The 24,721-nt window shown below is 39.3% G+C and overlaps 2 protein-coding genes across 2 annotated transcripts; both read right to left on the reverse strand.

Moving 5' to 3' along the window:
* Nucleotides 1-4,229: 4,229 nt before the first annotated feature.
* nrn1a (neuritin 1a) lies at nt 4,230-10,543 on the reverse strand. The gene is made up of 3 exons (XM_027013297.3): nt 10,042-10,543; nt 7,153-7,297; nt 4,230-5,717 (listed from the first exon to the last, which is right to left on the reverse strand). Exons 1-3 carry the CDS (start codon nt 10,094-10,096, stop codon nt 5,489-5,491), a joined length of 429 nt encoding a protein of 142 aa, XP_026869098.1. The 5' UTR covers nt 10,097-10,543; the 3' UTR covers nt 4,230-5,488.
* A 677-nt stretch (nt 10,544-11,220) lies between these two features.
* Nucleotides 11,221-24,093, reverse strand: f13a1a.1 (coagulation factor XIII, A1 polypeptide a, tandem duplicate 1). The gene is made up of 15 exons (XM_081696427.1): nt 23,932-24,093; nt 22,461-22,646; nt 20,829-21,083; nt 20,610-20,728; nt 20,139-20,246; nt 19,876-20,053; nt 19,297-19,435; nt 18,766-18,869; nt 18,284-18,372; nt 17,872-18,025; nt 16,311-16,634; nt 16,200-16,213; nt 15,927-16,109; nt 15,597-15,733; nt 11,221-14,751 (listed from the first exon to the last, which is right to left on the reverse strand). Exons 1-15 carry the CDS (start codon nt 24,065-24,067, stop codon nt 14,595-14,597), a joined length of 2,283 nt encoding a protein of 760 aa, XP_081552553.1. The 5' UTR covers nt 24,068-24,093; the 3' UTR covers nt 11,221-14,594.
* Nucleotides 24,094-24,721: the final 628 nt, after the last annotated feature.

A 24,721-nucleotide genomic window follows, 5' to 3' on the forward strand; every position in this document is an offset into this window, starting at 1 on the left:
TTTTGACCTGTGGAGGTGAAAGATTTTTTAAAATCTTCTATATATGACATCCTTTTTGCACACTGTTCTGTCAGCAATCCGTGCGCTATGCTCTCATCTCCTGTTTGACTTCATCACAGGGGTCTTACATACAGCTGGGCCTCACAGATATTTGGGGTGTGGATATGTGTATTTGGAACATTGTATGTTAAGTAGCTAAAAGAGCTATGCACACTGAATGCATATTTAGTGTGCATGTTGTTTGTTTGGCACTGTGGCGTGGTTCCTTGGAGTGCGCTTAGTGCACGCATTGTTTTTTGGCACTGGGGTGTGGTTCCTTAGAGTGTCTGTGAAGATTCCACAGAATATGCCAGTGTTTCCACAGTATGTTACACGTTACGTTTTGGGGTACAACTGATGACACATTTTCAAAATGTTGCTAGCAGGCTATTCTTTATACAGTTTTAAGCTCCTTTAATCTCTAGATATTGTTTACCAATTTCACATACTCCTTGTTCAGATGTCTGCACCTGTGTCTTGGGTTGATTGCATTTTTAATATGCATTTGAATTCAAAATGCTTCAGTACCTGTTTAGGAATATGTTAATATGTACATGTTGCCTAAAGGTGCACACCTTATATAATAGATTCAATATCTTTCAGAAATAGTGGTGTACAATTTTCTGTGGCATATGGTTGGTTTGAAGCCTCCCAGTGTGACCGTGGTGATCTTGACATGGAATAGGATCTGAAGTCACCATAAAACAAGCATGAATATGTCAATAACGGGAAAGACATTTGTCTTTTTTACCATTACATACTTGATGTTACTTTATTTCAAAATGCATATAATCTTCAGTAAATAGTATTTTTGTACCATTAATTAATTCTTCTGAACTGACACAGAAAATAATCGCATATTAAATTAGGATTTTATTTATAGCTTGTTGTCAGTTTACAATTTTAGAGATCTATGCTGGTAGAAATTGTGTGTTTATGATTACCATCTGAAGAGCAGGCCTTCTACAGGAGAAAGAGGGTGGAACAATGTGCTCTAGTGGTCCCCAAGGCAGAAATTGGCTATAATTCAGTTTATACCCCTACATGATCCATTTATTCTCAATTAAGGCTGAGTGGCTGTGGTGCATTATAGAACTCCATCATATGAGTCTGGGTGTCAACCGTTCCATCTTCACAAAGCAACTCAAATTGAGTTGGGAGTTAAGTATTTTAATAAATGAATACGTATGTTGGGTTTGCTTTAATCTAGCCTTAAAGCCACTGCCACACTGGAGAGACACACCACTTACTGTTTTTCTGTTTAAACCTATCTTGTAAAGTGCCCTGGTTCAGAGTACAGATCTTCAGGTCATGTTCTTGCCAGTTCCCTTCTTAGACGATTCAACATACATAGTGAGTTGTACTGTGACATAATATTCAATTACTCACTCATTGTAACTCACTCATTGATGTCTTTCTTCAACAGATATGAAACACTAAGATATGTGCAGCAGTCCTATAAAAACCTACTTACATCTTAATTACTGCTCTGTTCCGTACCACTCCATTTGAAACGTGACCACGACACACATGCTGTTAAAGTGGGTTTCAGCAACAATCATTTGATTTATTTGTTCATTTACTTGCTGAAGGCAAAACCTAATAAAGTAATTAGCAATCTCCCCAGGCCTCTGGCACTGAGGAAAACCGTCTGTATCGAGCAGGCATGGTGTGGCTTTCTCCTACAACTGTAATGACAGCTGATTAATCATGGATATGTCTGCTTTGCTGAGAGATCTCCAGATATCACCAGAGGCTTATCACTAGGTTTATGAAGTTGGTGTTGATTCTTGCAAGAAAGACTCCTTGTGCATTCTCAGAAATATGTGAACCACTTCGTACAAAGCAATGGAGATTAAGAGACAGATTTTGCACACTTTCTATATTTGATTGGCACCTTGATGGTTAAATGTTTTGTAAGGTTTTATAAATCAGTGAGTCATAAATCAGTCAGAATGGCATTTGGACTGAATAACCACATGTGTAATCCTTGGGCTTTAAGGTCCTAGGATTAATTTGTGATACTCCCATGACCTACTCAGAAGCTTCTCAGCACATGCACTCTATAGACCATTAAAGCTCCTTTTAAGGCAAAGATCTTACATGTATAAAATCTGCTTGTGATAACTCAGTAGTCATGTTCATTTGTGATAAACGATTGCTACACTTTTTTTTTTCCAATCAGATGCACCAGCAAGGTTCTTGCTGTGTCTTCACCATGAACTACGCCATCTGACCCTGTTGCTGAGAAAAGCCCCATGCATCCCACAATGCCTTGTGAGACTAACACCTTGCCTTTGTGCTCATAATGCAGAAAGAGGTGGCACAGCTAAGCAAGTGGGAAATTAGCTACTGTGTGGAATTGGCACTGGTTTTGGCACGTTAATCAAGTGTGCCAACCCCAAATAAACTGAAAAAAATGGTTGTTTACACTGTAGTGCTACACGGATAACCGAGCCATTATTTTCTGTGGTACTGACAAGGCTGTAGCCCATTTTCAAGTAAACATCTAACTTACAAATTTCACATGAAATCTCAACAGTATATTTTATGGGCTATATGCCAGCTCATAACTTGACAAGAGAAATGCTGTAAGCATTATTGGGATAAAGTGTGACCCATAAAAGCACCGATATGGATGCTGATTAATATAATACCTTTATGAATATTTCAGGCCATGTTTGAGTAAAAACTGGGCCTGCATTAATTTCTTATAGTTATCTGCAGCTTTTCAACAAGGTTGTATAACATGACAGCCGAATCTATTCTTGCTCATTTAAAGAGGAAAAAAGAAGGGTCGTGTTGAACTCTATTTTGTCTCCGTGATGAGAATTCGAAAGAATTGCTTGTTGCCTACGGATGTTGGGCGAGACATTATTTTACTATTGTGTACGTGACTCAAGCAAGCAAATGGCTTTCGTACCCGTCAGCATCATTTGAATTTGATTGACCGTAAGAATTTTACACGTACTTTCAAATGTTTCTAAAAAATGCTCATTTTTACTCGTGTTTTCACAGGATATATATATATATATATATATATATATATATATATATATATATATATATATATATATATATATATATATATTCCGAAAACGATTTTTTTAAACTCAAAAACAATGTCATAATTTAGCATAAACCAAAAATCGAAGTCTGTTCACCTCATATCTGGTAAAAAAGAACCGTTTGGAGGGACTATAATACTGTGGATGGCAGCAATATCAGACCATACATTTTAATGAGATTACAACACAAGTCGTCATTCGTGCATCTCCAGTAACAAAATCCCGCTGATTCAGACTACCCATAAAACTCAAAAACCAAAAAACAGGAAGGAAACGTCTTCACCGTTCTTATGTGAACTGCTTCTTATTATTAACCCACACAATTACTTAAAATGCTATCTAAAGAAATAATTTAAAATGTTTAAATAGAATATTAAATGAAGCCTAAACAAAATTTTTAGTCTGACGTTTGAATGGTGTATTTTCTGTACATTTTGCAGTAGTAGTTCATTGACTCTCTAAATCTGAGATAAATTACATCTGTTTTATTTAAACTGCCAGTTTATGAGTCCGTATGTCATCCAAAATAGTGTCAATAGCTGCATTTTAGACATTAGGTTATTATACAGCAATTCTATTGCAACAATAATTATAAGCCAAATGTTCTGTGGTCTCTTTTTAACCCATAAAATGTAAGCTTGCTTGTGTGTAGGTTAAACAACATTTCACTGTAACGTAACCTAAATATGTCAAACATGTTTGCCACTGCATAGACCCATTTAGCCTACAGTGTTACAGTGTTTGTTTGTTTTTCTATTGAGATAATCATTTTTCAATCTTGTCCCAGTCAGCTATTCGGCCAGTTTTGACACAGGCAGGCGCCTATGCCTATATACTATACAATAAGATGAAACGACTGCCGCTTTAATAATGAAATAATACGTCCTCGTTCGACAGTCTCACCTGTGTGTGTGTGTGTGTGTGTGTGTGTGTGTGTGTGTGTGAGAGAGAGAGAGAAAGAGATTGGAGAGAGGGAGTTGTGTGTATTCCGGACTTTTGACCTGATGTATCTAATAGTTTGTCATTTGATATTTTTACCATTCATCTGACCACTCCTTAAATATCAAACTAGCCAACCATGATTATGCTCATCACAAAAGCAGTGTAAATGAATACCACACATTTTTTCAAACATTAACTGCTTTTATTTAATACTCTTTTATGCCTTTTATTAATATTTTATATAGCTGTATATCAATCTGCTTTAAAATTGTTTTCGGTTAAAGTATCTCTCTTTTTCTTAAAATCTTTTCACATACGTCTCTTATTTATTTGTATGGTTTAGGAATACTTAGGTATTTATATGCAACATCCCCGGAAACAAAACGAACGAACAAACAAAATACACATCTTTAAAGGCAGTGAAACGTATTCTATGCCTTGGCAACATCAAATAAAGCTAGCAAATTTGATTTCGTCCAACTGTTAATGTCGCGGCCTGGAGGTTGTCCTGCTACGATAGCCTACTCTTCAGAGGAATACATTCCCGTAACCTATATGCCCCCGACTCAAATAAATGTTAAAAATAAATACTTGGAATAGGTCAAACACACTGTGATGTAAACAGTCAAATAAACAGCCAGCCTCTTTTACTCGCTACATTGGACGTGTTTAACATCCCATCCCCAGGTTTCTACCTTCATGGAACAGTCCAGTATCAATTAAATGCCTGTATTCTTTCCTGAGGTTATTATTATTATTATTATTATTATTATTATTATTATTATTATTATTATTATTATTAGTAGTAGTAGTAGTAGTAGTAGTAGTAGTAGTAGAAGTAGTAGTAGCATTAGTATTAGTATTAGTATTAGTATTATTATATTTTCTCTCCCATTTCTTTGCTGGGCTGGTGAATAAGCGTTGTTTATAGATTAAAACATCGCATTTCAATATTACATCAACATACTTGGCGTTATAAATTTGGCCACTAAAAAAGATTAAACCAAACGAAAATGTGCTCAACTTCCTACCAGTACAAACTGGACATTAAATTTGACTGACATTTGCGTGCCTGGATTTTTTCTATGCATGATAATTAGATTAACAGGCCTACAGTAATAATTACTTCTTTGCACGCGTTAATGCTAGGCCTATATAATTCCACAATTGTAAGCGCGGAACCATTGAAGATGACTGATTTTTGATCAACATTTGTTAAATATTTGATGAAATCGACCCCAGGTCAGGCAAATATGCTGGAGCATTCCCTGAAGACGGCTTGCCATTGTCTCTAGCAAAATTAAGTCGTCTTCGCCGGATGAAGTATATAAATCCATTTGGGTGAGGATGGGTTTTTGATCGTCATTATTTTTTCGCATTGTCGTGGTAATAGCACTCTTCTTTTTTGTTTGTTTTGCGATTTCTTCTTTTCTCGTGAGCTAAAATGCAAGCCATGTTACCAGGGCGGAAAGTGCCGTTAGGAGCATGGTTAAGCCGAAGGACACCGGCGATTTTGTCGCTCCATTCCCTCCGCCACAGAGTTCAAACAAACTGCCTCGGAACTCCAAATTTCTGGACTCTTTTTTGAGCTTTTCCCATAGCTCTGTCGCGCCCTCTTGGCAATCCGCAAGTGCAGTTGTTGCACACGAATGGAAGTCATCCCAGTATCTGTAAATCAAAGGTTCAACACGTTAGCGTGTCTTGAAGCACAACGTAAATAGCTTATTAGCATATTTGTCTATTCTTAGATTTCTTTTAAAGCAACGAAACATGATACCACGTTTTTTTTTCTTCTGCATAAATGTATCTGACTAGGCTATTTCATTGCAATAAAGATACCTGTAGGCTCAAGCCTACACTTCAACCATACTGAAGAGGAAAACGACATTGAGGGTGTGGTGATGATCGTGAACATTGGATAGGCCATAAATAAATAAACTGTCATCGATATATGCAATTCTCTGTAACAAAATTAACGGAGACCTTAATGTTTTCAAAATTTTCATTAGTTAACATACCTGCCATTTTAGATATTTTAAACCTATATAATGTATAAAGATTTTAAAAAAAACCTATTACCTCATAGTACTGTAAACTGTAAATAGAATAAAAACGGCCTAATGACAATATAGTTGACTTCATACAAACATAAAAGCAATATCATAAATAATATAGCTCTTTTGCTGATCAATCCTAATTCTATACAAATTCCATATAAATAATGTCTTATTTTTAGTATTCTGTTGTTGTCCTCGGGTAAACCACGGGAACGAGGGAAGCCCAAGTTGTAATGCGGTGCAACCCCTAGGGAAAGTCTCCGCAGCATGTGACTTCCCGTGCACTACCCGTCTCACTCTCTCTCTCTCGCTCTCACTCTCTCTCTCTCGCTCTCTCTCTCTCTCTCTCTCTCTCTCTCTCTCTCCCCCTCTCTCCCCCTCTTACACACACACACACACACACACACACACACACACACACACACACACACACACACACACACACACACACACTCACTCACTATCTCTCTTTATCTACATCTCTCTGTCTCCCCCCCCCCTCTCTCTCTCTCTTTGTCTTTCTCGCTCCCCGTCTTGTCTCCACCCCTCCTCCTCCTCCTCGTGCCTCGCCCCTCAACACACATTCACGTTAGCGTGCGTGATATCCTGGTGTCTGTTTCCCCACCTGACTGAAAATGAACCCAACATTTCAAATGGTGAGCCTGCGGTGTCCATATACACTATTCCTCCTTTCTCTAACCCAATTACTGAGCTTGACCTTTGACTCTGCCACGTAACGATAGCTCTTTTAGTAGGTCTTAATTGGGGGGATATAAATTTCGTTACGTGACGTTAAGTCGCTGCTGCGTGTGATTTTGATGATGGAGCTGTCGAGTTAAACAAGAGTCCCTTCAGGCCATCTGGTTATTTAGGCACACACACACACACACACACACACACACACACACACACACACACACACACCCACACACACCCACCTCTGTACGTAATATATATATATATATATATATATATATATATATATATATATATATATATATATATATATATAACATATATAATTGGATACATAACATGACACTTACGTGCAGATGGTTTGAAGGTTCTCTTTTTCGTCTAGCTCCTGTGGATAGTTGGCCATATTCTCCCCCAGTTGAAGCAGGCAGTTTGAGAAGCCCTTGAACACTGTATCACATTTCCCCGCCGCTCGAACTGTCTGTAGCAAATATGCTGGAAGATGGAAATCGCGATCAAAAGCTTGCAGTTAATTGTTTCGGATACATACTTGTTACAAGGTAAATGCTATCCTACGTTTCCATATAAGACTGAAAATATATTGAGTATGCCTTAAACATTTGTGTGTGTTTATATTTGCTTCATCAAGATACACTATCGGTTTAATAAGTCGTCGCTCACTTTTTCAAATTCATGCGTTCATTCGTGTGTAACAAATGATACTTGTATTTGGGTCTCCAGCTAGATACAATTAATTAATAGGTAACTTAACGTCCGTGGGAAAAATCTTATCGAAGAATTAGCCTATCGTTAAGAAGCGTTTAATATGTTGCAGGCATTACAAGTCAAATAGGCTACGACGCCTTTGTTTGATGAAATCATTTCTGTGCGGGAGGTGGGGGAAAAAGATGAAGTAATGCATTTGGCTGAGTGTAAAGCGGGTGTGTTTCTGCAGAGAGAAGTTTCGTAAGGAGCGATTCTCAGCACGCTATTTCGACACGACCACTCCACCCCACACGCGTGCAGCTTTGCCCACCCAGAATCATTTATTTTGTCAATTTCTTTATTTATTTTATTCATGTTCCCCGCCTTGAAACGTAGTTGAAATGTTTAAACGTTCCAATTCTTTCAGGCCAAGGCCCATTTGGGATGAACGGGCGGGAGGCTACTGCATCACCGGTTCGTTAAACATGGGAATTTTCCCGATTGATCATTATGTCGTGGCTATAATCCCACCAGGCATCCATGTCCACGCAGTTGTTGTTCCCCGTTTGTTCGCTGGACTTGATTATAATCCGAGCACAAGCCTCAAAGCAAAACTGATGTTTCGTGGCTCAAGCTTAGTGAGCGATGGCTGACAAAGCTCTAAACATCGGCAGCGTAATATGCGCTGGTTATGAAAACGGGTGTAAGAGTTTAGCCTACATGTTTTAGTTATAGAAAATTCTATTTTGCTCCAATGCCTGCTGAGATATAGACGGACTGGTAGCACATACACATTATTACATTTCACGTTGCTCAAAGGACGTAATGTTTTACACTTCACAGTTGTTTGGTTTCAGTGCTGCTGTCTGTAAATATATTTCGATGAAAAATGCCGCAGTGTTGCAGCCTTATATAACCGGGTTTTGCGTTCTAATTATGCCCAGTCCGCTTTTCAAGGATGATTATACGCTTCTTGGTGGACATGTCGTGAAAGCGCCTCCAACTGAAAGTCGTATTTCCCTCAACGGATCCTGTCGACCAAAATAAATTATGTAGGGCTCAAACTTGTTTTCGGTTTTGTTCAAACTCGGTTTTGTATACTCAGCCTACCGGTGCGATTTCTTGACTTTGTCATGGAACAGCACTGATTTAAATCTGATGAATCTGATGGACAGTAAGTCCAATTCTACTGCATCTAGTAGCGCAAGACATACGATTCCGTCAATAGACACCCAGCGGGCAGTTTTTGAATTTCGTTACATTAACTAGTTGCGTGGCGGTTTTCCTTCATATATTTCATATATTGCCTTTGTATCATGTTATTACATCATGACCGATATTAAATAACCTACGTATTCGTTTAAATTTAGCGTTTTGTTCTAATACGCATTTAAGTCTATATATGGAAACAGCTAAAATAGATTCGACTGCAACGGTCACGACACCTTCAACACACTGTCAGAGCTACTAGTGTCAAACTAGTGCAGAATAATGCTCAATGGGTATGGGGGCGGGGTGTGTGTGTGAATTAATATAGTTCAGGGTTAGGGGAAGTCACCTCCTTCCCTTTCGTTTTGCTCAAATCTGCAGGTAATTTTACACACAAGAATTTATATATATTTAGTCCACATTATTTTAAAGTATGATGCAAACTAGAATTGCACTCCATCGTACTGCGATTGCGAACCCAATTAATCTAAGCAGACTGAAAACAGGCGAATAATTCAAAAATAATAATTACAGAGAAATATTAGAAGTTATAACCTGCAAATATGTCCATAGTGGAGTCTTTAAATTCAAGCTCTTTCTTTAAATACGTGGGGTACGTTATTTTAACCTATAGACTATGCTGTGGTTGCCACACCGCATCGAATGGAAGTAACAGAGATTCAGAATTTTTAAGAAGCACGTTATATTATTCTACGTATTCCGCGTTCGTGTATTGTGTATTTTAGTTATAATTTTTGTGAGTAGATTGTTTTCTGCTCAGTCGGGATATTGTTGATATTGGCTTTTTTTTACCCTTCCCAATGGAAGGGGTCTGAATAATTTATGCCTCCCGTGCCGCTGGCGTCGTATTATTGAGAGCGGGCGGTCCCACGCCTGATAGGCTTTTGTGCCTTGTTTTGCGAACTGGACCAGCATGGGAAACACACTGCGAAGTGGGATACCTAAAAAATGTTGATATACTGGCTGTGAGTTTAAACCAAAGATTTTAGATATTTTCGTCAAAATAAACTGTAAGCCCTACAAGGGAAGCGATCAACTGCAGCTTGACACTTAAAATTAGTTTTCGATTGTCGCATGAACTGCATCTGCATACGCAGTACAAAAGAAGGAAAATATGTCCGTTTACGTCGCATCACTCTGCAATAGAGAATTTCGTTCGCGTGGATGGCAGAGTAAGCAACGTTATAAGAAATTTACCAGAATAAGCAAAAACTCATGTAAAAATAATTTATACAGATAACGGAATGGCAAAGCAATTCACAGCACAAACTATATTTCAGAACAAACGACTGCGTAACACTTACCTATTTGAACAGCAAGAAACAATGAGATATATCTTCCGGACAAAGTTAATCCCATCCTCCGTGAGGTAAAACCATTGGAGTATGCCAACCTTTAGATAGTTGTACAGGGAAAACCTTCCGAAAACTGAGCATTGGACATTGCCATTTATTTACCCTGACAATTCAAGGACTCCTTTTTTTCCCTGTTGCCTTTTCACGCGCACGATGAAGCGAAGAGGAGTGAAATGGTGCACCCCGTTAAGCGTAGACCGTAATGTCTCTCTCTCTCTCTCTCTCTCTCTCTCTCTCTCTCTCTCTCTCTCTCTCTCTCTCTCTCTCTCTCTCACTCTCTCGCTCTCACACACACACACACACACACACACACGCACACAGCTTCACGCCCACACATCGCGTGGTCGACGTAAAAGTCACTATCGGACTCCCCTCTTCTCCATTTTCTCATTTGCTAGACAAGGCTGACCCCTCTCCTTACCCTCCTCTAGAATTACAGGGAGCGCGATCCTGACCGCATCTGGGTCACGGTTGCACTATGGAGTGGGCTAAAGGAGTGAGCGCCTTATATCAACCCTGGCCGTCACCTGAGAGATACTGAAGGCTCGATCTAAATTTCAAACACTCAGTGATGCCGAGTTGCATCACTCAGTTATGCCTTGCTGCACTACACTATTTAGGTTACATGTGATGTCTTTATAAGCTGTGCCCAATTCAGATGATAACTAGGCTTAGTTTGCATGATCGACTGTCGCTTGGATGCAAAAATTATCTTATTATTAAATATAATTGGTTTTGGGGTCCATGCTTATGTGTGCAACACTCTGGAGTAGCCGCCACTCGCACTGAGCAGTCAGCAGTATGACGTAGGGACGGACTTTGTTCCAGAGACATTCTCAGATAGTTTTATTATTATGAATGGGGATATGGTTATGACATCACTCTAAAGGCTCAGATGCTTCACGGAGTAGCTGCCACCACGATGACACCCTGTTTAGGTTATATTAATAGGCTTATTAGGCTTATTATTATTATTATTATTATTATTATTATTATTATTATTATTATTATTATTATTATTATTATTATACTTCAAGAATTATTATTATACTATACATAATTTTACACTTTACGTTGCATCAAATAAATGTATTCCAAACCAGTTCGCATAATCTTCTTCACTGAGGCAAATGGTAAAAAGGTTTCCCAGGTTTGCCCGAAGTGAAGGAGAATCCCGCCGCCGAGAAGGAACCGCCTGACGGCGGACTCCCTCAGCCTCGCCCTCTGTTGCGTAATTAGGTCCCTGGACGGTTCATTTAGAGCCGAAAGTGCGCTGAGCGTTGTTGAGCCTGGTGCTCATACCGCTTCAGCCCTGAGGACTGAGCTCTGACACTATCTCTTTAGGACTTCTGTTACCGGTTGTATTAATGACAGTTAATATTTCACCTCGTCGGGACAGTTAGTTTATAGTTGTCGTCTATATGAAATGTTACATTTCCTTTAACCGCAGACCTATAAATTGTCTTAAGTTGCTGCAGTTTGACAGTAGAGTAGGCTACTAGATGTTTGCATAATATTCACTGTTATTCAGAGCCCCGGGGGTGGGGTTGAGACGGAAACTTCGAAAGAACAATGTAGTTTCATGATGAAATATCTGTCTTTCATCATCCTCTAAAAATAGTGATCCGATTTTCTGGTGTGAAAAATCGTGACAATGCTTTTATTAGAGAGGATGTAGCATCAAAATACAAGCTCTTATGGCTTTCGCCCCCTCGTGGTGAGCATTAGCAACAATAATTTCACCACTATGATAGTCCAATGGATATATCAAAAACAGTGGTGTAGATTTCATTGCAAATTTAGGAGGTACACACTGCGCACACCACCCAACCTAACTCGTGATATGAACAATGTCTTATGTTAATTAATACAAACATGGGGGCAGGGTTATGCACCCCAACTACACATATGATTAAAAATGACACATACATAGCCTGGCCAAAAAAAAGGTCACCACCTGGATTTAAATAAGCAAATAGGTAAGAGCCTCCCATTGGATAATCACCGCATGGGTGATTATGTTTCAGCTGGCAACAAGTTATTTAACCCTAACTGATGCCGTGAGCAGCTTCTTATTTGTTAAACAACCGTGTCGAAAGACACATCCTGTGGTCGTGGAAAAGATGCTAATCTGTTTCAGAAGGGCCAAATTATTGGCATGCATCAAGCAAAGAAAACATCTAAGGAGATTGCTGAAAGTATTAAAATTGGGTTAAGAACTGTCCAGCGCATTATTAAAAAGTGGAAGGACAGTGGGGAAACTTCATCTTCGAGGAAGGAATGTGGTCAGAAAAAAATCTTGAATGATTGTGATCGGCGATCACTTAAACGTGTGGTGAACTCAAATCATAGAAAAGCAACAGTAGAACTCAGGGATATGTTTAATAGTGAAAGTAAGAGCATTTCCACACACACAATGCAAAGGGAACTCAAGGGATTGGGACTAAACAGCTGTGTAACCTTAAGAAAACCACTTGTCAGTGAGGCTAACCGGCAAAAACGGCTTCAATTTGCTAGGGAGCATAAAGATTGGACTCTGGAGCAATGGAAGAAGGTCATGTGGTCTGATGAGTCCAGATTGACCCTGTTCCAGAGTGATGGGTGCATCAGGGTAAGAAGAGAGGCGGCTGAAGTGATGCACCCATCATGCCTAGTGCCTACCGTACAAGGGGGCAGTGCTATGATCTGGGGTTGCTGCAGCTGGTCAGGTCTACGTTCAGCAAAGTTATGTGCCCAAAGAATGAGGTCAGTTGACTACCTGAATATACTGAATGACCAGGTTATTCCATCAATGGACCTTTTCTTCCCTGATGGCACGGGCATATTCCAAGATGACAATACCAGGATTCGTCAGGCTAAACTTGTGAAAGAGTGGTTCAGGGAGCATGAAACGTCATTTTCACACATGGATTGGCCACCACAGAATCCAGACCTGAACCCCATTGAGAATCTTTGGGATGTGCTGGAGAAGACTTTGCGTAGTGGTCCAAATCTCCCATCATCAATACAGGATCTTGGGGAAAAATTTATGCAACTCTGGACAGAAATAACTGTTGTGACATTGCAGAAGCTTGTGGAAATTATGCCACAGGGAATGTGTGCCGTAATCAAAGCTAAAGGCGGTCCAACGAAATATTAGAGTGTGTGACCTTTTTTTTTGGCCAGGCAGTGTATTACCCCAGGTTACTGCAAGCAGAGATTTTGTGAGATTGAAAAATTACTTATGTCAGTGGTCAAATCACAGTAGCCAGGAAACCAGCTAAATGGAAATAGGCTTTACTTTAATGAAGCGCGTAATGTGTCAAACAAATATAGGTTGTTGTATAAGGGAACCCCATTTTAATAAGCTATGTCTGTGTGTTCTCTACCTACCAAGGGAGAGAGGGGGAGGGAGGGGGGTTCCAGTAGTGGTAGACATAGCAGACTGGGCTCAGAGCTGTCGAAGGCCAGCCACATCTCATTAATATGGAGGAATTGGACCAAACGAAAAAAAAAGCACCTATTGCGTCAGTGGAGGAGTTTTCCCCACTGCTGCGCTGGCAGCCAAACAAAAGAAAGAGAGAGAGAGCGAGAGAGAGAAACAGAAAGAGAGGCAGAAAGAAATATAGATCATGTGTGACTGTGTGTATAAGAAAATAAGAAAGTGGGAGAAAGAAAAATACACAATGTACATGATAAATAGCAGCAGAAGGAGGAAAATTGTTATACCCTAAATCCATTTTATTCTGCTTAATGATGTGATTTTAGCCTTGAGATAAAAGGGCAAGACAGCTGTAAACCAGGGAAGGCCAGAAGTGCATAAAACTAGTGGGCAGTGTGTAATTCACCCAAACAGAAGGACAGATGAAAGGCAGCTTGAAGATTTGGAGGATCATTTTGTCCTTCCATAGAATAATCTGTTGTTTTCTTCTGTGTTCTGTTTTGTTCCATTTGTCCCTGATTTACTACAAGTTCTAGAACATCAGAGACAGGGTTTTGCCAACTGAATCAGGTTCATTGAGTACCCTCTTGAAGTTCAAAGCTTGCTGTATGGAAGGTGTCTGAGCCTTGAGCACATACTAGAAGATTTTGGTATATGAATGTATCCATTTGAACAAGTGCACTCAAAAATGCTTTAAGCATGAAATTTATTGTTAGTATGCATTAGAATAAAACACAACAGTAGTGAATGGAAAACTAGTTATTGACTGCAGGATATTAATTAATACAGTGTGCTCATATGCTAATACAACAGACGACTAAATGTAATTTTGTATGAAAAGTTATTGTCCACAACATCCAAATACTGCAGTTCTCTGCAACTGTGACTTTGTGGAAAATGTTGATTTTGATTCAGAAATCAAATGTTTTAGTTTTTCATTTTTAAAAATGCATTAGCAAGGCAAAAAGGAAGAAACATTTTATAAAGAAAGCTGATTGAAGCCCAGAATTCCTCTTTCACTCTCTCTCTCTCAGTCTCCTTATTTCTGGATGTCTTCTTTCTATCATGTGCTGACTGCTTATTAGTCTTCATAATCCTTTGATTGTATGACAATGTCCACTTGTCCACAGACATTTCTCAGAGCAGCACAGTCTAGACAGGCCATCAGCATCTTTGACCCAGGCATCTGAGGGGTGAAGGATTCTGTCCATTTCACTGTAGACCCTTGACGTATATTGCTAGTACAAAATACGCACAAGCAAAAACAGAAAAATCACAGTATAATTTCTGTAAGACTCCATGATGATCACTTTATTTCTAAACAAATGAATTCCATTTCCTGCCTGTCACCAAAGCTGCTTAATATATAAATATTAACATATAAATGTTTCGTTGACACAACACTCATTTGGTTGTTACCACTTTTTCATTGTCTACAAATTTCATAGTACATGTGTCTAGTTGATATAACTACCTGTCCCAACAAGAGCACACCATACATGGCAGAATTTACCCTTTAAATAAGGGTTCGGCTAAGTGCTCCAGAGAATGGGTTAGGATAAGTAGTTTTACATAACTTACAGTATCATTCAAAAGTTTGGACACACCTGACTGAATGTATGCTTTTAGTAGTAAGAAAGGTATTTTAATCTAATGAACTATGTTTAAGTTTGTTTCTAAGACAATTACAATTTTGGAAAGATGAAACCATTTTCAAAACACACACTTGCACAATTTTAGATGCATCCTCAGTAAATGTTCTCTCAGAAATTTTGCTCCTCACCCTACAAGTGCTCTGCATATAACAATGTCTTCAAGACTGATGGAAAAGTATCATAGGTGGTGCCTTATGAAGCTGGTTAAGAGAACGGCAAGCGTGCACAAAGCTGTCATCAAAGTATACAACAGTTACTTTGAAGAGTCTAAAATGTAAGATAGTCAGTATTTGTTTATCACATCATAATCACATGTTTTATTTAATTGGTTTGAGACCTTCCATATTTTTTACATGTAGAAAAGAGTAAAAATAAAGAAAGAGTAGGTGTGTCCAAACTTTTGACATCTCAGTTTATCTGTGTGTTACCTGTACTGTTTTGTTTTCAAAAGCATGAGGTCTGATCCCTCCAAGCGTATGGTCACATCTCTCAGATCGTAGCCAGCAGTGTTGGTGAATTTTACAGTCACATACATGTCCATCCCAACTTGAGAGGGTCCTTTCAACTGACACACAAGGACAGCACAGAGTGTAAGTTTAGATAATGCCTCACAGCTGTGTATTTTCCTCATGAGAGGGAACCTTTGCAACTTGACAGTCTACATAAGTTTAATACATGTCATTTTGCATCTGCTAGTCACAACAATCCAATCGTGAGCAATGGACAGTATTGAGGAGGACAGATGGCTGAATACATACATCTATTAAAAGTGGAGGGGCATTGAGGTGCACCACTGCCATACTGGTGAGGGACATTCCCGTCTCACTGATGAGGCCGCACGCAATAAAGGAGAGGAATGGCTGGCCAGTGATGAACTCCATGTACTCGTTAGCAGTCACTGTGAAGACCTGCTGCTTGGCTGAACAACACGCAGAGACAGACTAGTAGCAGAAGCTTCAACCCCAGAATTACACATATCACGATGTTATATAGCAGTCATCGTATCTTTAATAGAACTGGTTTTCTCCTACAGAGATTGAATTCACTGATATAAGCTTAATTACCATATTTAATATATATTCATTTTTATTCTTTGTTACTAATGAACTAAAAAAAATTTTGAAATCCTATTTAAGGACAACTGTCAAAAAGCCTTTTAAAACATTTTCTATCAGACCCACTTTCCCAACTCTGCAGACTCATGTCTTGGGTGATCAACTTGAATTGCTGATTGGTTGCTCCAGTGTAGTAGTCCGTCTTGCAGGTGAGGGTGATGTTGACAGTCCGCACCTGGTTGCTCAGGTTACTGACAATGATTGTCAGGCTTATGTCACCAGCTGTATTAATCTGTTTGGCCTCCATCTGCATTTGCATGTCGACATTGAGCAGGGAGGAGCTATTGGAGTGATATCTGCGCATGCCCTGACGCTCTGCTTGACGCATGGAGCGTTTATCCTCAGCACTGCCTGTGGGTGGTTGGGTGAGAAATTCTTGACAAATGCAAATTGACATAGACAGTGGCTGAAATTATTACATTATTGCTGCTGTAAATTTTAAGACACCAAAGACAAATAAATATTCGGGTGCATTTAATATCGATGCAAAAGAACTGACAAACTACACAATTATAGTTTATTCATATTTGTCTATATTTGCACCTGTCAATCTACCTATTATAATTGCATTTCTGTAACTCACCTGGTAGTGCAGGTAGAACAAGGTGCTAACAACACCAAGATCATGGGTTTGATACCCAGGGAGTACACATGCTCTCTAAGTGATACGTTTGTGAAAGTCACTCTGAATAAGACTGCCTCCCAAATGCTGAAATTGTAATTAGGAGTGGCAAATGTAAAGCACTTGAGTGATTTATTTGATTTCCATCACCCTGTCTCTCGGGTGTGTTCCCTAATAGAGGGATCAGTCTTTTATAAATTTGAATCTAAATTTCCTTCCTTTACTCTGAAGGGGTTATCTGCTTTCAGTAGGGCAATATGGAATCCAATACTAGTTTCTGTCACAAACGGTCTGATAATATTTAGTAGTGAGAGAGGATATCACCAATTGTGTGTTTCAAGTTGCCTAAGATGACAAATGGTATTCAAAGGAAGTCCACTAAGCTAAATTATATTGATTAATATTTAATTAGAGTTATGAGGTACTTTCTGAGACAGACAGACAGACAGACAGACAGACAGACAAAGAAGTGATGGATGCCCTGACACCTTCCCTCCAGTCAACTTTTAACAATGAACTCTCCATAAGAGTTTGCTCTTTGCCTGTTAAAATCACTGATTCATTGAAATGATACTCTCTTAAAGCACATACCACCTGCAAGGCAGGGCTTTGTAGTGTATTTTTTCACAATAAAATATTTCTTCTCTATTTACTTACATACTAAAGTGGGCTGCAGTATTTGTTTGTTTGCTTGTTTTATATTTATTGGGAAGGTATTTGAAACTAATAGGTAACTCCAAGCAGGCTAATGCCTTGATGCTCTCGCACACATTTTTCTTTTATCCAGCAGATGGAGCTGCTGAAAAATTGCAGCTCAGATTCAGGTACAGTGACATGCTCTATAACCAAACTGAGTGCAACCATTGGCTCTTCTCTGTAACGTGGTTTTCTTTAATACAGTGATGTTTAAACCCCTGGACTACTGGAAGACAATGATAATCAGTGATATGACTCTAGGCCCCTTACCCTCAGGATATTTGTAGGTGTGTGTAATGTCCTCTGGCTCATTGGAACCGACCATTTTAGTCAAAATCAGCTGACCCACGTAGGTGGTGTTCACACTCACAACTTCTGTGTTTCCGTACTTGTCCCTTTTGTGGAACACCACATCACTGTTTACCTGGCAGTAAGAAAATATATATATTTTTACAGGATTGTGTATACTGCTAATTTGTACTGTGCAGACTATTTTAGTAAATATCTGAGTGACCCCTTAAGTGAATTAATTTTAGAGTGCAAACAGGCGGAACACACCCAAATGAATCAATTTATGTCACAAACTAGTTAAGGGAATCGTTTGTTTTCCCAAACAACCTTGAATTTATTTTACTTGTAAAATACTGAAGAAAGAACCACAGAGAGCTAATATGCTACTCACCTCAGCAAACACAAAGCTTGCATCATACTCATAGCGCAATTCTCCCTCTTTGACAGCTGCCACAGATACAGGACCACAGCGGTAATAACCTACAGCAAACAAGAGGAATCCATCAAATACAGTGTTGCTTTTAACATGATGTCACACAAATGTTCACTTTTTTTTTATTAGTACTTGTTTTTGATTAAACAGAGATTTTTTCTCCACCTCCTATGCTGAAATATTTGAATGATGTGATATGATGTGATGCATCAAACAGAGCAAAACTCCATGTATGTTGATGGAACACTTTTTAAATCACATTCATGAAAATCCAATGTATTTATTTTCTGATAATCTCTGAGATGTTTTTAAAATCGAACATTTGACCAAAAAGTTATTATAATTTTACAGTAATTTAGTACTTTTAGCACTTTCCATTGGAAAGCTATCCTTTTTCTATCCATGACCGAGCTCAGCCAAAACCAGGTGGGGGTGTTTACCTTCACTGGTCTCCTGAGGGGTGGCATCCACCGCCTGCCAGCCAGAGAAGACTGGAGGTATGTCAGGCCTCTTTGTGAACACCTCATTCCAGCAGTGGTAGTTCCTGCAGATAAACAATTTAAAAACACTATGCGAGAAGTGTCTACCTCAGGTAGTTTTAATAATAAAGATACATGAGTCAGATTTAGGTAGGTTTTGAAGGCACTGTGGTGCACAGTACAATCACCACTAATGGACTGGCTTTGGCAAGGTTTATCTGAGTCCACATATCACCATACTGATTTAAACTGGAATTTAGGCAGTACTTGTGATTTGGTGCAACATATGAATGAAATTTAATAGTGCATAGTGCAACATATGAATGAAAACATAGACAAGACAAACAATTGATCACAACCTAAACAATAATTCTTGGTGTGCTTATAAACTAACTTTCCAAAGGCCACTAAATAATCCTGAGATATGATGAGTTATTATCTGATTATTTTTGATGGTTGTGATGATATTGCCTGCTCATTTCCTTATCTTACCAGATGGAGTCTGTTGTGTAGTTCATGTCTATCTGGCCATCTTCATCCAGCACGATGTCGGTCTCTATGCTGCCCAGGCTGTCATGCGCAGAGAAGTAGTTGGTGATCAACCGTGATGGCAGCCCCAGACAGCGAAGGACTGTGGTAGAAGGTGAGCAGAGAGAACTCCAGGAGGATGAGGGGCAAAACTTTGGCTGTCTATATTTGCTATTTATTAGATGTGACTAGCATTTGCATAGACAGTATGAAAATGTATCTAACATCTGAAGCAGAGGAGTCCAGTCCAGCTGGAGAGCCACCACCCTGCTGCTTTGTTTCTGGTCTCTTCTTACTACTGCAGCTGTAGCTAGACAAGCTGTTCAGGAGCATCTCAAGATTAGAGATCTAAAATATAAAATCTGCAAGCTAACACCTACAGTGTGGTTTATCTCCAAGAAACACCTGGCAAAAAGTTCAAGCTGTAGATTAAGCTGAATTATGTTCTGTGCCAAATATCTCCAAGCTTGGCCAAGTCAAATGCATCACGATGAACATTGATGAACATACAAAACACAGCAGTCACTCTCTGCTGTTACTTACAGGTGTTGAACACACCAGCGTACACCCAGCACTGGGCATACTTGATCGGCACACCCCCTTTTGAGACGTAACTAAGCAGGATTTCTGCACTTCCTGTCCAGGCTGTGGGTGCGGTACCAAGGCTGAAATCATTACTCCAGTTGCCCACCAGGACCCCATTGTCGTCTTGTGAATTGATCTGAGAATATACAGGCACAGCAAACATTGTGGGTGTGGATGTGGATGTGGATGCGTGGGTGTGTGTGTCAGAATACAAGTCATACCATAGCTGAGGCTTTCCGAGTTACTTTTACCACATCTCCTCTATACTCCAGTGGCATTTTCCCAAAGTCCAAGATGAAGAGGCAAGCATCCAGAACTCCCTGCTGAAACTACAGGCAAAACCACAGAAGATGAAGAGAGGTAAAAGCTGAACAAAGACAAAGGATATTGTGCGTTTAGAGTAGCTGTATCACAATCCACCCCTTTTGTTTTTTTTCTTCTCCAAAGCACCCATTAAACCTCCTGGAAGACGTGTTAATATGTTTATGAGCTTGTTAAAGCAGGAAGAAAACTAAACAGAGGACAGGCTTGAATGTCAAATGCATGTTTCTCACTAGGGTTTTCAAAAATCAATCCAGGCAAACTGCATTTTAATGGATTACAAATCCTAACACATCTGACTCAACTCGAGGTGTGTTACCTTAGCAATGTTTCGCCTACAATGCTTGCCTACAAGCACAATAATTTCTTGCCTGTCCGAAGTTCCATGGTCGGCTAGACTTGTCACTAACTGTTCCGTTGAAGATGATTCCCACACTGTTCAACACGTACTCCGTACGATCGTCCTCATTAGCCATGAAAACCATATCAGCTGTGATGTAGCAAACAGGGCAGTGTGGATACTTTCAGATCAAATGGACTTTAGTGAGCTAGTGAATTTCACCACAAAATGCAAAGATGACTGTTCTTACAGGGGTTCCAGGCATTGAACAGGATGTAGATGTCTGTCTTGGGGTTTCTTTCGGTGCGGACTTTCCCCAGGCTGGTTATGACTGTCACGTAGGTGCTGAAGAGGCCAACAATGCAGTCTGCGGCAGGAGTGATGCCCATTTTGGTTTCAGCGGCTTGGTTCCTCAGCACACGGCCCTTCCATTTGCTGCTCTCGACCATGTTTTCACCAAGTGCCATAGTAATTAAGGTCCTTTTGGTACTGTTGGGGTTGTTCCCTAAACCGAAAAGGTACAGTTTATTTTTTTTAATTATTTAGGTATCTAAAACTGTAAACTTGTCAAAACACAAATTCTTTACATGGAAAATAATACTTAATTATAATACTTAAATACTTTACCACTGAAAATTAATTGGTAATGTGACCTTTTCTGGGTACATTGTGCTTTTATACATCTAAGTTGCTATGTTCCCAACAGAAGAAGGAAAACAACTATGTAAGACCTTTCACTAATTTATTAATCAAGACAGCAAAACTCAATTTACTAAATATGTCACAGTAATGTCATGTCATAGTCATTTGCTGCATTGCAGTGCCCTCAATTTCTGCCGCATTTAAGAAAATTAACCTTATAGTAATATAGAAGATCCTAACCTAGCACAGGTCCATGATGGCATAAAATATTTTCTCCTGTCATTATGACACATGTAAAGCACAGACATTCTGGAGACACTGGCAAAGCTAGTGAAAATCTTGAGCATAAATGTAACACACGATCTGCAACCACAGATCCCCCGCCACACACTCACATACATACACGGGTCTGGTCGTTACCACAGCTAATTACCTGATACGTTTTAATCATTCACCTGATGATTCAGATATGCATATTCAATTATCCTAACTGGCAGCATTTGATGCTGAAGCTCTGAGCAGTGGTAGTTCAGTGGATAAGGTACTCAACTAGTAATTAGATGGTTCAAGTCTGTCACGTTACGGACCCTCTCCCCATATGTCTCCCTGCGTGTGCGTGTGTGCGCATGTGTGTGTTCGTCTGCATGACCACGCCCTCCTTGTGTTTCACACCTGCTTCTTGTTGTGTGTCGTTAGTGTGTATGTATATAAGTCCTCTGTCTACATACTAGTTTTGTTGTTGTTTGAACCAGGTTAGCTTGATAATGTTTGGTTGTGTCAGACACGGCTCATCCCCACATCCTGCTTTGCCTCTGAACGTCACAAAGCCCTACCACTGTTGAGCCCTGAGCAAGGCCCTTAAGCCTCAATTGCTCAACTTGTATTCAGTCATAATTGTAAGTTGCTTTGGATAAAAGCATCAGCTAAATGATGTAAATGTAAGCCCTGGTTCATCCCCCCCCATTTAGCAAGTATGGATTTTGAATCTGCACTTCCGCAAAATAATAATTCCAGGGAATAATACATTTTCAAAGAATTGTAAATTATGCCTGAATATTCCTCATCATATATTAGACTGATGTCTCAGAATAACAGTCAAGTACTTTGTATTTCCTGTATATTATTGTATTTAAATATTTTGTATTTATAAAATCTCTTAACATTCAGCTGTAAGGAGACACAACACTATTCAAACTATCTGTTTCATATTTCAAATACAGATCAGAAAGGAGCGGCTCACCAATCAGGAACTCAATATTGACTATGTCAAACTGTGGATTAAACAGCCGATTGAAGACAATGCCCAAGGTGAACTCCTGCCCTCTTCGCACAATCAGATTGCTGTAGTCATACATGTTGGTGCGATGAGCCATCTTGTTCGTCTGCTCATACATGTTCAGATTAATCACACGGAGAGTGGACGCATCTGGAATAAAGACTTTTTTTAAAAATTCCATTTCAATGGAAACTAACACACTGTTACTTCAAGGTCATGAGTAGATGAATATCTTCATACAAAAAAGAATGTATAATGTGTTTTACATCATATATGAGTATAATTAATATATGTTACTTAGCCCTTTTGACCAGTCTTACTCCTACAGGGAGTTAATACTTGAACACATTTAGGCAAGTTTAAATCCTATGCAGAATGACATCATATTTGCTGACTGGCTGGCAGAATGAAGCAAATGTAGTGCAGTCTAATTTTCCACAGTGCTAGCAGTTCACAGTTGTAAAGGTCACTTATTATGTCTTACTTGTAAAGAATCTTCAAGAACATGAAGCTCTTTTCTCTTTCACCTCCTGTACTAGGAGCCATACCATTTTATCCTGTCTCAGTGTGCTTGTTTAAGCCCACCAGGGAAATATCAAGCTCTAATTAGGTAATTAATAAAAACTGTATTGTTTAATTATCCAGTGTGTTGTAACAGGGAAAGCATGAAACTTCTCGGGCCAGTGAATCCCTGGGACTGGACTTAAAACCTTCTGCTGTGTCATACAGACAAATCCTTCTGTCTGTATGATAGGCCCACTGACAAGGCAAAAGCTCTGGGGTTCTGTTTAGGGAGCCTGCCTTCAGCAGAAACCCAGGCAAGCATCTGTACTAAAGGCTCCATCATTTCCCCATGGAATTCCAAATGTTTGAGCGTCAGTAGGGTCCAGCTAGGGTCAATGGGAGAGATGGCGGCCTTTTATCCTTAGATCACTCTAAATGTAAGGCTTTTCAAAGTTTATCAGGATGTGCTACAAAATCACAGTTTAAAGCGTAAGAGTAAGAATTCATTCATTATTGAAATCAGCAAGAACAACCACTAGGGGACCATTACAGAATATGTGCTAATTCTGGAGCCTATACAGTCTTCTACTGTCAAAGCATTTTGTTTTAATATATTTTAAAGTATTGTTGTCTGTCTGCAGCATAGCAATCAGCCTATAAAATGCTGATTGCTGAATGTCCAGTAGCACAAAAAGTACATATTGTGCATTTGAGTGGACACATTACTGAAGTGTAAAAGTTCTTCAAAATAGCCTATTATTGCCGTACCAAAACTAGTCTGTTACTACTGTTTCTTTCTCTTTCTCCCTCTCTCTCTCTCTCTCTCTCTCTCTCACACACACACACACACACACACACACACACACACACATGCAAGCAACACACACACCCACACCCACACACACAAAAAACCAACAACTTCATATCATACCAATCGTGGGTAGACTACCCCTGGGGATGGCTGTTATGGTTTCATACATAGTTGAGATGCTGTTGTCTGCGTTAGAGCAGGAGATAGGTCCATTTCTACGGCCTTCATATCTTTCGCATGAATTGTACATGTGCATACTGGATGTACACAAGTTGTCTGTACTCTGAAACAAATTAGAATAGTATTAGAGAGGAAATAATACTAATACTAATACTATGGCTACCACCACCACCACCACCACTACTACTACTACTACTACTGCTGCTGCTACAATTATTATTATTAGTATTATTATTATTATTATTATTATTAGTAGTAGTAGTAGTAGTAGTAGTAGTAGTAGTAGTAGTAGTATTAGTATTATTAGAGGCCTAGGGTCTAGGTCATGGAGTATTTAAAAGGAAGTAACAACATTTTAAAATCAGTCTGCTGTTTTAGCAGTAGCCTGTGCAGTATGGGTGTAATGTGTAATACCAGGAAGGCAGAGTACAATAAAAAGGAGAGAACTGTCTGGTTCTGTCTGTCTGGATAAATATATACAGCTATGTGAGATTATGGTTTTGCAACATCAAAAACCTTTAACGGCTGAACAGTTTTTGTGTTTCAGTCTGAACAAGATGTTAAATATCTAATTTACGTGGAGTTACACAGCAGCTGTCTTCCAATGCAGGCGGCACTGCAAAACCAAACCAACTTTGATTCTTTTACTTTGCTTCTATCACGTAAAGCTAGGAAATCTGCATATTCTAATCTTTAATTCCAGTGATGGTCTCACCGTTACAGATATGTG

This window comes from Electrophorus electricus, chromosome 14 (assembly GCF_041902795.1).
Source record: "Electrophorus electricus isolate QZ-2024a chromosome 14, ASM4190279v1, whole genome shotgun sequence".
NCBI classification, from domain to species: Eukaryota; Metazoa; Chordata; class Actinopteri; order Gymnotiformes; family Gymnotidae; genus Electrophorus; species Electrophorus electricus.